General features: G+C 42.1%; 1 protein-coding gene across 3 annotated transcripts in view; it reads right to left on the bottom strand.

Moving 5' to 3' along the window:
• Positions 1-16,217, bottom strand: part of COL4A4 (collagen type IV alpha 4 chain) — a 158,200-nt gene that overhangs the window by 141,507 nt on the left and 476 nt on the right. For all 3 annotated transcript variants that reach the window (XM_059879104.1, XM_024981740.2, NM_001435192.1), the window contains exon 2: positions 1,007-1,177. In XM_059879104.1, the coding sequence (XP_059735087.1) occupies positions 1,007-1,062 (56 nt within the window). In that variant the 5' untranslated portion in view covers positions 1,063-1,177. The remainder of the gene's footprint in view (positions 1-1,006; positions 1,178-16,217) is intronic.

The following is a 16,217-nucleotide window of genomic DNA, read 5'->3' on the forward strand; positions in this document are numbered from 1 at the left end:
GCGGAAAAAAAAAAAAATCAAGATGTCGGCAGGGCTGTGTCTCTTTTGAAGGCTCCAAGGGACACTCGGATTCCTTGCTTTTTCTGGATTCTAAAGGCTGCCTGCATTCCTTGGCTTGTGGTCCCTTCCACCTTCAAAGCCAGCAGTGACCAGTCAAGTCTCTCTCCCGCTACATCCCTCTGACGTCTGCTTGCATCATCACATCTCCTTCTCGACTCTCAATCTTCTGCCTCCCTCCTTCACTTCCAGTGCTCTAGTCCCTCAATTGTGCCCAACTCTTTGCAACCCCACGGGCTGTAGCCTGCCAGGCTCTTCATGTCCATGGGATTCTCCAGGAAAGAGTATTGGAGTAGGTTGCCATTTCCTTCTCCAGGGGATCTTCCCGACCAGGGATAGAACTGCATTGCAGGCAGATTCTTTACCACCTGAGCCACCAGGGAAGCCAAAAGGGGACACTGCGGCTGAGTGGGCTGGGGGACCCTTGTGATTATACTGGGTTCCTCAGATAATCCAGGATAACTTCCCCATTGCACAGTCAGCTGATTAGCAACCTTAATTTCATCTATAACCATAATTCTCCCTTGCCATGTAACAGAACACATTCAGAGGTTCAAGGGATTAGGGCGTGGACAGCTTTGGGGGGTCATCATTCTGCCTACCACACTCATGCAGTGCATTGTTCTAACCGCTGTAACTGCTAGTTATAGGGACCCTGCAGCTCTGGACACGAGAAGGCTTTTGCTATTCAAACCCAGTGAATAGGAGAGCAAGAATCTGTGGCCTTGTACATTCTCCCACTGGGTGACTGTGTGGCTCCAATTCTGGAAGAGTAGAGAGAATTACTGCTTAATAAGAAAAGTGCTGTTTAATAGAACGGCAGCAGGTAAAATTTATAGATTTCTGGAATACTTTGGTTTTTTGACACTCAGATAATTTATACCTATAAAACCAACACTGGGGAGAAATTCCCAAATAAAAGCCAGTGATCGTACTTGAGGACACTCACCAGGAATTGGTGGCCAAGAGCTTGTTGCACTTGAAAGGACGCCTTACCAGTGCCATGTGCAAAATTACTTCATGTTCGAGTCTTGGCGCTCAACAAAAACGCTGCCCGTCTTCCCTTCTCTTCCAGAAGACTCTCATCTATAACTGAGGTTCTGTGTCCTGGCTTTAAAGTCTGTGTATGGCAAATATAAAATATCTTTTTAAATACAGTATGCATTACCACATCTAAAATAATTGCTTTCATTATTCAGAGTTAGTGATGGAAATATTTTCTAAAGGGGAACTTAAACACTGTTTTGACCTCACACTCTTTCCTTAGTGATGAGTAAACTGAATACATATCAATTTTTAATTCTTAGAAATAAAAATACCAAATCCTTTCGTTCATAAACACATTTTTCAAAAATGAAAAGATATACGTACGGAAAACTTTTACAAAAATTATTGTTTCATTTTGTTATGTGAAATTTTCTTCTATTTAGTCTTTTCTCTTAAAAATTCAAGCTAAAATTCACTCAAGTGCTTTTTGTTTTAATTTTTGAAACTAAAAAGGAATCCCCTAGTATAGAAATGCACATTTTGCCTACAAACAGCAAAGACATATAAACATGTTTTATGTAAAATGGTACCACATTTTGGCAGGTCATCAAAAAGTTAAACACAGAGTTACCATATGACATAGCAATTTCATTCCTAGGTATACACGCAAGAGAACTGACAAAATACGTTCATACGTAACCTTGTACATGAATATTTACAGCAGAATTATTTGTAATGGCCACAAGTGGGAACAACTCATTTCAGTTGATGACTAAGCAACACGTGCTACATCTGTACAGTGAAATACTTGTTGTTGTTGTTTACTCACTAAGTCGTGTCCAGCTCTTTGGAGACCCCATGCACTGTAGCCCTCCAGGCTCCCCTGTCCGTGGGATTTCCCAGGCAAGGGCACTGGAGTAGGTAGCTGTTTCCTTCCCAGGTGATCTTCCCAACCTAGGGATTGAACCCATGTCTCCTGCATGCAACCAGGTTCTCTACCACTGAGCCACCAGGGAAGTCCCACAATGGAATATTTGACCACAGAAAAGAATAAAGTACCAATCAGTGCTACAACATAGAGGAACCTTGAAAATGTGATGCCAAGTGAAAGAAATCACGTCCTGTATAATTCCATGTGTGTGAAATGTCAGAATAGGCATATCCATAGAGACAGAAAATATTAATAGATTAGTAATTATCAAAGGTTGGAGGAGGGGCAAATGGGAGGTATGGAGTTTTCTGGAGAGTAATGTGTTATGGATTTAGATAGGGTAATGGTTGTACAATATTATAAGTACACTAAAAACCACTAATTATAAACTTTAATAGAGTGAAAATGGTGTGTTTCATTTTTGAAACATCTCAATTTTAAAAAAGAAAAAATATCTTGACTCCAAGTACCATATACTTTGAAAAAAGCTCTCTTTGGCTCAAAGAATTTGAAATGTCTCATCTTTAAAACTTTGGCTTCTCTAAAGACCCGTACCTGTCAGAATTAAGTACAGAGAAGGAAATGGGAGTGTAGAATGTTACAACTTAATTTTAAATTTCTAGATAAAATCTATATAAACTCAATCAATGTTATATTTATGAGAGACTAGTTTTCCAAGTAAGCATCAGAATGATGTTCCATGATAATTTCAAAACCAAGTAGAAACAGAATCATTTTGAGTAACTAGATCTTTTCCCATTCCTAAATCCATCATTGATGTAGTTTTCTATTTGCCTTCTAGAAGCATGTCTCAATAAAACAAATTACTGTTTTAAGAGGAATACATAAATTGGCTTGAAACATTCAAACTGTATTTGATATTTCAGACAAATAGGAAACACAGTCAAAAATTAAAGAACACCAGAGGTATTTGCTTTTTAATCCCAAAATAAATACATCATGCAATTAGTCTGCCCACTTAATGTGATAAAGTGTATCCCTCCCCCATTTCTATCCTAGTGCAATATAATTTTATATTTGAAAATCATATTAATCACCGCACTATACTTCTCTGCAACAAAAATATGTATATAAATTCAATATTTTCATTTATGATCATAAATTTCTGAGTCTTAAAAAATTTTTTTCTCCTGGGTTGACATTATTATGGTTATTAGTAGCATATAATTCCAGAGAAGGCAATGGCACCCCACTCCAGTACTCTTTCCTGGGAAATCCCAAGGATGGAGGAGCCTGGTGCGCTGCAGTCCATGGGGTCGCTAGGAATCGGACACGACTGAACGACTTCACTTTCACTTTTCACTCTCATGCATTGGAGAAGGAAATGGCAACCCACTCCAGTGTTCTTGCCTGGAGAATCCCAGGGATGGGGAAGCCTAATGGGCTGCCGTCTATGGGGTCGCACAGAGTCGGACACGACTGACATGACTTAGCAGCAGCAGCAGCATATAATTCATCCAAAAAAATAAGCATGTCTTGATAAACAGTTGTTGTTGTTGTTTAGTTGCTAAGTAAACAAGCTGTCAAAGGTAAAACAGTTTTGTTCACAGTTTTACCCGGAGCAAGCCTCAGATGACTACGTGCTCATCTCACGCATCTGTCTAGCCTGAAAACAAAGCCACAGAGGAGTCACAGAGACTTTAGAACCACTCTCCTGGCTAGAGTGCCGCTCCCAAGTCACAGCTAAGCAGAGGCCCAGCTGGCTGTCAGCTGGACACCATGAACGATGGTGTGTACTGGACTCTACAGTTCCCCAAAAGTTGTCACACAGTCTACAACAATCCACAGCAATGTACAAATATTTCCTTTGCTGCAACCACCTATGTTAAAAGCACAAAACTTTTTGTCTCAACCATGCTTTTGATGACACTGAATAAAATTTCTCATAAATAAAAGGCTGTCATCACATAGGAGAGGCCAAGACAGTGTGTTTCTATTGAAGTTTGTTTTTATTTTTTTTTCAATTTTATTTTATTTTTAAACTTTACATAATTGTATCAGTTTTGCCAAATATCAAAATGAATCCATCACAGGTATACATGTGCTCCCCATCCTGAACCCTCCTCCCTCCTCCCTCCCCATACCATCCCTCTGGGTCGTCCCAGTGCACCAGCCCCAAGCATCCAGTATCGTGCATCGAACCTGGACTGGCAACTCGTTTCATACATGATATTTTACATGTTTCAATGCCATTCTCCTTTGTTTTTAAAAAAGAAGAAGGTATAAACAATTCAAGTGCTATGCCACTAAAACATATGCAAACAACAGCTTTGGGAGACTGTCTACCTAGGAAACTTTTGCAAAAGTTCTGTACCTTTCAAAGGGTATGCTTTATTCTGCCAACTGTTGTTCTCAAGCAGGGAGTGTTGAGTGCTATGGAGGGCTATATTGGAGCCCTCCACCTCAGGTCCCATCTTTGGCTCTTAACTGAGGGGATAACCAGGTTTCCGTCACCTGATTCCATCTTCCAGGCACATGGAAAGGTTAAGGATAACCACCTGACCCAACCCGGAGCTTGGCTTAGTGACACAGAACTCTAGGCCGGAGGATGGTACAAAAACATCGTCTGAACCAGTCCTCTTGGAGGGTTGAAATGAGGACACCAAGAAAAGAAAGGGAGATGAGGGAAGAAGGATATGTCCAGTACATCCTCAAGTACAGCTGGGTGTTAGAAAACTGCGACAAGTCAAGGTCAAGTGCAAGTCTGAGTTTGGAAGAGACAGATAAGCTGCATAATCAGACAAAGTTGTTTCCAAGAAAATGCAAAAACAAAGAAAGACAGATAGTCTCAAGAAAGGAGGAAAACCAGCTCATTCCTGAGAGCCCTCCCCTACCCCACCAGTTCTTGATGCAGTCTTGTGGTCAACTCCCTTTTCGTGAGCAAACTGACCTGGGCGGCCGAGTCTGATAAAAAGCACTGCCCTCGCTGCAGCTGGTCCCAAGGCTGCATGCGACACACCTCGGGAGGCCATCTGGGGCCACCCACCCCCAACAGGGAAGCTGAACATATGTTCCCTGGGCCTTTGACATCCATTTCGTGCATTAACCCAGTCCGTAATAGGCTCTCGCCCAGCAGTATATTTCTATCAGTAATTTCTAGCATGTACTTTCAGCAGATATCATGGTGTTCTCTTCCTCCAACTCTCTGGGATTTCTGCACCCCCCCCCACCACCCCCTCACTTCTTTATGAAAATGCCTGGACTCCAATTTCTCTGGGACTCCTTAAGAGTCTGTCCAGTGCTTTCCAAAGGTCTGGGAACAGGATCTGAGCGCCTCCAAGCCATTCTCGGTACCCGGGGGAATTTGTTTTCTCTGCAACCTAATCTTGAATACAAATACATCCTGCTGGAGTTCTCATCCACCAGGGGCTAGGCATGGTTGTGGCGGGTGGGGAGGGGGGCAGGGGAGGACCAGATAAACAGGCGACTGAGGACTGGAATCTTCTAGCCACAAAAGGTAGCAGAGATACAATGTCTTTTTTTTTCTCAAGGAACATTAAGTCTTTGAGCTCTTTCGAACAATATTTGCCCTTTCAGGGAAATCATTTTCTATTAACTCAATAACTACATGTTCTTTCCTTTGACTTTCTGACACTGAGCTATCTGAAGACTCTCTCTCCAAGGCTAAATTTTTTGGATGGTCTGAACACGTATTTCTATATACTTTCATCTTTCCAAAGTAGAATTCCTAAAGGATAAGCTTTTGTAGAGAAACAATCAAGGGGCCTGGGGTCAGGGGTGGGGGGTTAGAAAAATGCTCCCAGAAAAAGAATGGCATGCCTGGGGCTGGATATCTCCTCTGAGGCTTATACCTTTCCTGTTAAGGGATCACCTGACCTTTCCCCAACATCCAGGTTGATTACTTTCTAAAATCCCATATCTTTGGGTTGCCTCTAGCTGCAGACTTACAAAGCCTTCAGGTTGATGAGAGCTTTTTAGTGAAAACAGTCAATCCCATCAACCATCACAAAGGTTTTTAAAGCAAGTCACAAACCCATGTGGTCCACAGACTACCTGAATGTGGCTGGAGCATCATGTTCCCTGAGAAGGAACTGGGGAAAAAACTTGAGAAGGACTCAAGTAAATTCTTGAAAGTATCTCTACATTCCAACAGGACCAGACAGTTGTTGGATTGTGGTCAAGCCCGCCCCCACCTTGCCTTCCTTCTAGATTCAACTGAATTGTTTGAGAGTCTTTGTACAGTCCTCAGGTGACCCTGGAGTTGAGTTTGCTAGTCCAGGGCCGAATGGGCCATATCTCAGCTAATCTATAATTCTGCCAATACAAGCTTTTATTATCATTTTTGTCCATGAGGTCTCCCCCCAGTATCAACAGAACATTTGACAACAATCATAAGAATGTCATAGGTGGGAAACACACAGAGGGGACACTGTTCCACAAACGTACAACTGATTTTCAAAACTGGATGTGCCCTTTACTTCCAAGTTAAGGTTTCAGATTTCTGAGAGCTGCCTTTGGTGTAAGCAAATCCCACTGCCCACTGAGAAGTACCCATCCGCAACCAAGTGTACTGAAAGACTGGCATTGACCTTTGAGGACTTCTTCCCTCCTCCCTAGAGACTGGCTACCTTCTCCTGGTACCTGGTGATCTCATGTGAGGGATTGAAGGCAGGACTCTAAGAGGTAGAAAGATTTGTGTTCAGATCTTGATCACTTACCAGTATAACCCTGAGCAAATCTGTACCACTCTGAGCTCTTCATTTCTCAGTATGTAAAATTAATGCTGGAGAGAACTACATGAGTCAAAATGCATGCCTAGCACAGTCCCTGTTATGTTGTTATTGTTGTTTAGTCACTAAGTCGTGTCTGACTCTTTTGGGACCCCATGGACTGTAGACCGCTAGGCTTCTCTGTCCGTGGGATTTCCCAGGCAAGAATACTGGAGTGGGTTGCCATTTCCTTCTCTTGTTTCTCCTGCATTGGCAGGCAAATTCTTTACCACTGAGCCACAAGGGAAGTTCTCTGGCATGTGGTAGTGCTCAATATATGTCTATTTCCAGCCTTCCTAATTTGTCATGCAGGTAAAATGAGCTCCCAATAAACGAGAGAAGGGTTAGAAAACTGGGAACTGGGACAAGCCTGGCAGACCTCAGGAGGGAGGCAATACTTGATCTGGGAATGAAGGAAGATCTGGAGAAATGAGGAGAAATAAGCAGTGACAGTCTCTTCTTAAAGGACCTTGTAAACATCGGGAGAAGTCAATGAGAGGGATGACTCCTCAGTGAGTGTAGAAGCAGGTATACAGGAGGGCAAGTCTGGCCAGAATCAGAGTTAACGTAAGCGGACTCTGAGAGGACACTTGTGAAAAGGTCAGCATTTGCTTTTATCACTGAGAGAGGCTTCTGCTGCTACCACAACTGCTGCTGCTCCAACCCCACGCCCTTCTTCCTCCTCCTCCTCTTCCCCATCGTCAACATCTTCCCCACCATAAGAAATTATAAAAAGCAGCATTGTCAGTCAGTTCCTTATATGCTACATCCTGTGCTAAAGGTTTAACACCGATCTTCAATCTTCACAATAACCCTAAAAGGTAAGTTACACAACAATGTCCTTTTACAAGTAACTACAGTTAGTAGTTGGCTTCCCTCATAGCTCAGTTGGTGAAGAGTCTGCCTGCAATGCAGGAGACCCAGGTTTGATTCCTGGGTCGGGAAGATCCCCTGGCAAAGGAAATGGCAACCCACTCCAGTATTCCTGCCTGGAGAATCCCATGGACAGAGGAGCCTGGCGGGCTACATTCCATGCAGTCACAAGAGTCAGACACAACTTAGTGACTAAACCACCACCATCATAGTTAGTAAGAGACATTTCCAGGGTTCAAACGCTAAAGCTTTCCTTATTAACCACTACACAACACAGTTTCAAAGTTCATGAAAATTCCTGGGCACATTTCAGGAAATGCATCTCTGGAAAGAACAACTTTGGCCTTCAATATAATAGTAGATTCACATGTAAATGCAGTGATGCACTGTGATACACAGACATTTAGTTTGCTGTGAATCCTAGAAAAAGAGAGTTCTCCTGTGAAGGTCTTCATGTCTGGAATTTCACCTCTAGAAACTTCTACAGGACAGTTGGCTATCTTCAAGGCACTGTTTCTAACTAGACTATAGGAAAGTTAAAGCATTTCAAGCAGCTATGTAAGCAAAAGAAAAAAGAGAGAGAAAGATTTCACAGAAGTTTCCAAATGAACTTTTAAGGTTAAACAGAAATACTGAGACAAGCATGCAGTTGGTTTCAAAATAGGAGGAAAGCTTTGTCTTGGCGGGGAAGGAACATTGTATTCATATGAGTCTTGGCCCTTTCTGGGCTTTCCAGGTGCCTCAGTGGTAAAGAATCCACCTGCCAATGCAGGAGACACAGGTTCAATCCCTGGGTTGGGAAGATACCCTAGGAGGAGGAAATGGCAACCCACTTCAGTATTCTTGCCTGGAGAATTTCATGGACACAGAAGCCTGGTGGACTATAGTCCATGGGACTGCAAAGAGTAGGACATGACTGAGTGACCAAGCACACACATGGGCCCTTTCTAAGGAGAACCTCAGTTCAGTTCAGTTCAGTCACTCAGTCATGTCCGACTCTGCAACCCCGTGGACTGCAGCACACCAGGCTTCCCTGTCCTTCACCAACTCCTGGAGCTTACTCAAACTCGTGCTCACTCCATTGAGTCAGTGATGTCATCCAACCATCTCACCCTCTGTCGTCCCCTTCTCCTCCCGCCTTCAATCTTTACAAGCATCAGGGTCTTTTCTTTGCATCAGGCAGCCAAAGGATTGGAGCTTCAGCTTCAGCATCAGTCCTTCCAGTGAATATTCAGGACTGATTTCCTTCAGGATTAACTGGTTGGCTCTCCTTGCTATGTGAAGGACTGTCAAGAGTCTTCTCCAACACCACAGTTCAAAAGCATCAATTATTTGGCAATCAGCTTTCTTTATGGTCCAACCCTCATATCCACACATGACTACTATAGCTTTGACTAGACGGACCTTTGTTGGCAAAGTAATGTCTCTGCTTTTTAATATGCTGTCTAGGTTGGTCATAGCTCTTCTAAGGAGAGCTTAACCATCTCCTTTTCCTTGTGTCTGCATCCTGCCTTCTGTCCACCTCTGTCTGCCTTCCTTCAGGCAGGAGCTGATACTAGAGACTGGGTCCCCTTAGCAGGTGCTTCCCTAGAGGACAAGACCTGGAACTAGACTCCTTTAGAAATGCGTCTGCCACTTGGGAACCTTATAAAAGACTCCATCCCTCACCCCTGGACTTCAGAGCTGTGTCATTTCCTATTCTGCTACAGACCATAAAGCTACAGACCAAACACTCAGTGTTTCAGCGTCAGCTTTACACATCGGAAAATAACTGAGCAAAGCCAAGAAAGTGTGCTGTGTATTGGATGTGATATCACATGGGCAGAGTAGTCAAGACAACCAATGTCTGGAAGTTTCACAAAACCATAAGAAATTCCATTATTAAAGTGATTGCTTCTCCCCTACACTTTGAAAATGAGGTGGTTTTTTTTTAATTCAAAAATTAATGGTAAGAAGAGATCTATATTAAATTTTTACAGTTAAAATTTTAAACATTTATTTTCTTTAAAGTTGCTCAGTTGTGTCCGACTCTTTGTGACCCCATGGACTATATAGTCCATGGAATTCTCCAGGCCAGAATACTGGAGTGGGTAGCTTATCCTTTCTCCAGAAGATCTTCCCGACCCAGGAATTGAACCAGGGTCTCCTGCATCACAGGTGGATTCTTTAACAATTAAGATATGGAAACAAAATAAAATAATACATAGAATCTTGACTACACGTGAAAATTACAGGGTTTGTAAATGCAAGTCCACTAAATATGTAATAACATTTTAAAGTGATTTTTCTACTAATTAGCCTGACATTAACCAAAACAAAATTTTAATCATTTCTATATACCTTTAATAAGACATAAAAACACCTATGATTATTATTCACTCAAGAAATATCTATCATATCAGTATCTGTCAATTTTCCAGTTTATATCAAATGCCATGCTAAGCACTGTGGATACAAGAATGAAATCAATTTAGCTGAATTTAATATTCAGTAAATTGAGTTTTCAATTTACCGAATATTGAACTCAATTTGAACTCAACTGAGCTCAAATATGCAATATTACTTTTAAGTAGATTGGGAAAAGTTAAAGATGCATACTATAATCATTATAGTAACCACTAGCAACAACACAGAGAGATATAACTAGACGTAGAAAAAATTTAAATGGAACATTAAAAAATATTTGATTAACAGAAAAGAATGCTAGGAAGAAGAAAGGGGACAAAAAACAGATTAGACAGATAAAAAGTAAACAGACAGATGACAGACCTAAAAATAACTATATCAACTATGTAAAAACGCACTAAAAATTGAAGGCAAAACGTTGAATTTAAAACAGAAAAAAGAAAAAAACCCAAGTATATGCTACCTAAAAAATACATACTTTAAATAAAAAGACTCAAAGAGGTTACAAGTGAAAAGGTGGAAAAAGATACACCACACAAACAGTAAGCACGAGGAAAGTAGACTGGCTATGTTAAAAATGGACTTCAAGATGGACAGTGACACTTAAAAGAAAAGCCACAGAATGGGCAAAAATATTCAAAATAAATACATCTGCCAAGGATCTTGTATCCAGAATATATAAATAGCTATTGCAACTCAACAGTAAGAGCAACAACCAGTTTTTTTCATAGGGAAAGATCTGAGTAGATGCTTTGCAAAAGTTCTCTGAACAGTTAATAAGTACCTGAAAAGATGTTCAACATCTTTAGTTACTAGAGAAAACAAAAGCACACTAACTGCCACTGTGTAACCATTTGAAGTGTTAACACTTTAAAAGCTGGCAATACCAGAAGTAGGCACCAAAAACATACGGGGGAAGCAGAACTCTCATACACTGCTGATGAGAATGAAGATACAGTTACTTTGGAAAACTCTTTTATAATTAAACATATACCTACTGTATGGTCCAGCTATTCACTCCAGGTATTTATTCAAGAGAAATGGAAACACATGTTCCCACAAATCCTAGTACAAAACTAGCCATAGTGGCCATATTTCCCAAACTGGAAACAATTTAAAAATCTAACAGGTAAAGGGATCTTTAAAAAAGTGATGTCCATACAATGGAATTTTACATGGCTACAGAGTAGAACAAACTGCTGATACACAAAACATGGATCCATCTCAGTATTGTTCTGTTGAGTCAAAGAACCCAGATACCAAATGGTACATACTGTATGACTCTATTTAAATAAAATTCTAGAAAATGCCAACCAACCTGCAGAGTCAGAAAGCAGATCTGTGGTTGCCTGGGAATGGACGGGGAGAGATGGATGGACTAAAAGGGGACAGGAGGAAACTTTGGGGAGTGATTAAAGAGATCTGTATCCAGATTCATGCTATTGATTTCACAAGGCATATGCATTGGTGAAACTCCTTGAATTGTGTGTTTTAAATAGGTACAGATTTTGGTATGGAAATTATACCTCAATAAATTTATTTTTAAATACCACTGTTCCCATATTAAAAATAAAATGAATCTTTGTTCATGCTCGCAAAGGTCTCATAGTACAAAAAAGTAAAATGCACGACTGTTTCAGTGTTATATAATAAAGGTCTGGACAAAGGTCTTCACAGAGACCATGATCTTTGACCTTTGACCTAGATCTCAAAATGTAAGGGTTGCATCAGATAGACACCAGGTTGGGGGGTGGGGGCAGGGTGGGTGGTGTCTGAAAGTGGAAAGAATGGCAAGTACCAAGGCATAAGGTAAAGAAGGGTGTATGGTGAACTTGAGACATGAGTGATACACAAGATTTTTCAAAAGTTGGTTTTGGAACATTCTATTCTACCCAAAGAAGGGTGAAGTAATCTGTAAAGAAAGAGAGAAACTTCTGGAAGCTTTAGTAAAGCAAGTTACACGATGTATGTGAGGAGTGTAACTAACATTCACCAAACCTTTTACTAGTGCTTTTTCAGGCATGTGGGAGATTATTGCCTCATCACTTTCAAAATGAAGTGTGACCACTTTGGTCAATGAGATGTGAAATAGATGTAGCAAGTGTCACAGTAGTTGGCAGCTTTTAGAGCCGTTTTTGATTCGCTGAATTCTCTTCCCCTTCAGAGGAGATCAGAGAACAGGTTGAGTGGGAATTTCCAGGAGGTTTCTGAGTGGTTTTGATAAGCAGAACCCCCGGCCCCGCAACCCCTTTCCCACCTCCTTATACCCTGTGAAGAAAATATGTGTGTATGTGTGAGTCACTCAGTCATGTCCGACTCTTTGCGCCAGGTTCCTCTGTCCTTGGAATTCTCCAGGCAAGAATACTGGAGTGGGTTGCCATTTCCTTCCCCAGAATATGTATAAATGGAGAAGAAGAGTCTTATTGGAAGCCTCAGAACTTTGGGGGTTATTTGCAGATGCCCCCAAGGTAACTGGTTCTTTCTGATCCAAAGTGAGCTTTTATTCAGACAGTAACATGGAAGGGATTTCAGAGGACAAACATTGCAGAGAACCAGCTAGAAGGCTACCATAGTTCACAGATGATAAGTCCAGGCCCTGGGAAGGGCCATGATCATAGAAAAGCAGAGAAAGAGTTTGGAGATGTAATGGCAAGAACTGATATGAATTGAAAATAATTCTGAGACTGTGAAGAGCCTCCTGATGAAAGTGAAAGAGGAGAGTGAAAAAGTTAGCTTAAAACTCAACATTCAGAAAACTAAGATCATGGCATCCAGTCCCATCACTTCATGGCAAGTAGATGGGGAAACAATGGAAACAGTGACAGACTTAATTTTCTTGGGCTCCAAAATGACTGCAGATGATGACTACAGCCATGAAATTAAAAGATGTTTACTCCTTGGAAGAAAAATTATGACCAACCTAGACAGCATATTAAAAAACAGAGACATTACTTTGCCAACAAAGGTCTGTCTAGTCAAAGCTATGGTTTTTCCAGTATGTATGGATGTGAGAGTTGGACTATAAAGAAAGCTGAGCACTGAAGAATTGATGCTTTTGAACTGTGGTGTTGGAGAAGACTTTTGAGAGTCCCTTGGACTGCAAGGAGATCAAACCAATCAATCCTAAAGGAAATCAGTCCTGAATATTCATTGGAAGGACTGATGCTGAAGCTGAAACTCCAATACTTCAGCCACCTGATGCGAAGAATTGACTCACTGGAAAAGACCCTGATGCTGGGAAAGATTGAAGGCAGGTGGAGAAGGGGATGATAGAGGATGAGATGGTTGGATGGCATCACCGACTCTATGGACATGAGTTTGAGTAAGCTCGGGAGTTGGTGATGAACAGGGAAGCCTGGTGTCCACAGGGCCGCAAAGAGTTGAACACAACTGAGTGACTGAACTGAACTGAACTGAATTGAGACTGTGAAAGAACCTGTGTCTAATTGTTTTCGAGTATTTAAAACAGAAGGTTCTTGAAAGAAGAGAGATGACTAAGTGCTGAGGTGAAGTTTGAAAATAATTAATTTAAAATGTAATTAATATTAAATTTAATCTTTCAGAAAGATTGAAGAAGGAGCTACTAGCAGTCTGGCAAAATACATCACGTCAAAAGCCTAGGCACGTTCCTATCCAGAGAAGGCTATAGAAAGATCATAAACTTTGGAAGAAATCAGACCTGGGTGTGAATCCTGAGTGAATTTGTCAAGTCATCCAGTTTCATTCATTCAGCAAATAGTAAACAACTTCATTCATGCACTAACTTCATTCATTCAATAACATTAAAGAACACCAAAAAGGCCACTGTCCTACTGGAGCTGAACTCCAAAAACAGGGAAGCAAACACTACACATTTAAGCCCTGTGCAGAAAACAGACCTGATATTGTGACCATGAAAAGGGGGCAAAAACAATAATACAGGCCTTGTCAAAGGTCATTACCATTTCACTTTGTTCAAAACTCTCATCTGGCACCAAGTCAAAAGCAGAGATTTCTGTGTCCTTTGTACTTACAAAAAGGACTGCCCTCACTTTCCTTTTGTTTTATACATTTCAAGAGCCAGCTGGGAAACTGTCCATTCTGAGACCATTTTTTAAAAAATCAAAAATTCTGGTTAATTAACACCATCTAGTGAGCATACCCTGAATGTTCAATGGAAGGGCTGACGCTGACTGCTGAATTAGGTTCCCACAGTTGTTTAAGGTGGGCACACTGATGATGCCGATTTACAGAAGAAAAGACCCTAAGCCACACTAGTAAGTGTGGAAAAGATGCAAAATCTAAACTGTACTGCAGAGACCACACTTAACAACTCCTGCCTCCCAACCCTGTTTACATCACAAGTTTCTTTCCTGCTCTTTTGTAGCATTAGAAGTGACTTGCAGTTGACTGTTGCCACCCCTTCTAAAGTCAATAAAGCCTAGCCTGGATTTCAGTCAAAATGACATTGTTTCAAGAAAAGGCATTTGAAATCCAAATTAAGAAAGCTTCTGGACTTCAACATATGGAAGGAGCATTTAACTCCTGCATTGAGAGTTTTTATTTTTTCCAGGAAGTAATGTCAGTTCATGCAAGACTGTCACAGGCCTCTAAGTATTCTTGGACCCTTATTTTATCAACAGAGCACCTTATATCTCATCTAATAAGGATGGCAGGAGAAAGTTTCATAAGAAATCTTCTTATCAATGTGGAGAAGCTATAGCAACATCGTGGGAAACTCCAGAGAGCTTAAATAAAGATACTTCAACATCTAGGGACTTCCCGGGTGGTGCTAGAGGTAAAGAACCCACCTGCCAATGCAGGAGACCAAAGAGACTTGGGTTCGCTTGATCCCTGATTGGGAAGATCCCCTGGAGGAAAGCGTGACAGCCCACTCCAGTATTCTTGCCTGGAGAATGCCATTCTCAGAGGAGACGGGCAGGCCATGGGGTTGCAAAGAGTCAGACCCAGCTGAAGCAACTTAGCACGCAGGCACCTAAGTATACAGACTCCCATTGCTGGGGAGTCCGGTGTAATTGGCTTGGGATGTTTTAGGATTTTTAGAGGCTCCATAAGAGATACTAATATACAGCCAGAGTTGACATTTGGTGGTGTAAAAAGAAGAGAGGGGAGTTTATAATTATTCCCTCTACAACCATAAAGGGGAGTGTGCACCTTCATTCATTCACTGTCAGGGTTTCACCTACCTACAGAGGTCTAATATACCATGACCCCATTCTAATTGCAAACAAGTGGTTCTCCACCATCAGCCATCAAACCACACATTTCACACGTGGTATCTGATGACCAGCTACTGCAGACATCAGCAACCCTGATACAGAGTAAAGGTTCTTAACCTGGAGATGGAATTCAGATGGTCTGTGAACCGTGGATGGGAATCAATACTCCATCTGTCTTTTCACTAAACTTTCTTGGGAGACCAGCAGTTTCTTCAGTTATGAACACAGCTAACAAACCACAACAGTATCGGCAGTTCCTGAGACTGTACCCACTGGTATCTTTAGGTCACGTTTCAGTTTTGCAGTCATCACTACTTTGATTTACGGTTGTTTAACAGATCTGCTGTTAGATCGAAATATTCGGTGCAATAATCATGATGCATGTATGTTACTAGATCATGACTTTACTACTTTGATAGTTTGTTCCAGTAAAACGGATTCTGAGAATGGCAATACTGTAGGAAGGATCTGAATGCTTCGCCAGAGCCCATGTGGTCAGTGGCACAAGAAAAGGGCACAAGCCCTGCTCTGCGCACGGTGCCCAGCACGTCCGCCTCCAAGGCCACCTCAGGAAAGGAGAAGCGCCCTCTCAGGCCGGAGGCACCCCGACAAAGCTGGCGCGCGGCCTCCCGTGCACTTCCGCAGATAAGATTTAACGTGAAAAGCCAGTTCAACGCGGCGGAGAATCGGCTGGATGAGCTTTCCCTTTCCCCTCAGCTGCCTCCTGCTCTTGGCATTTCGGAGTGCCCAGACCGCCAGGCTGGTAACTTGAGCCACCAAATTAATCAAAACACAACAGCACCCAGTTCAAGCCCAGGCAGACAAGACTGGAGCCAGACAAGCTCTCCTCCCGTGACCCCCGGGCCCAATTCCCCAGCCCCACCCGCCGGTGCGCCCCACCCCGGGATGCCGCGCACTCTTCCTCCGCCGCCCGCGCCCCCGGCCGGTGGCCCGGGCCCTGGGCCCGGGATCGCCCAGACCCAGTCGTGGTCT

The sequence above is a fragment of the Bos taurus genome, chromosome 2, assembly GCF_002263795.3.
Source record: "Bos taurus isolate L1 Dominette 01449 registration number 42190680 breed Hereford chromosome 2, ARS-UCD2.0, whole genome shotgun sequence".
NCBI lineage: Eukaryota > Metazoa > Chordata > Mammalia > Artiodactyla > Bovidae > Bos > Bos taurus.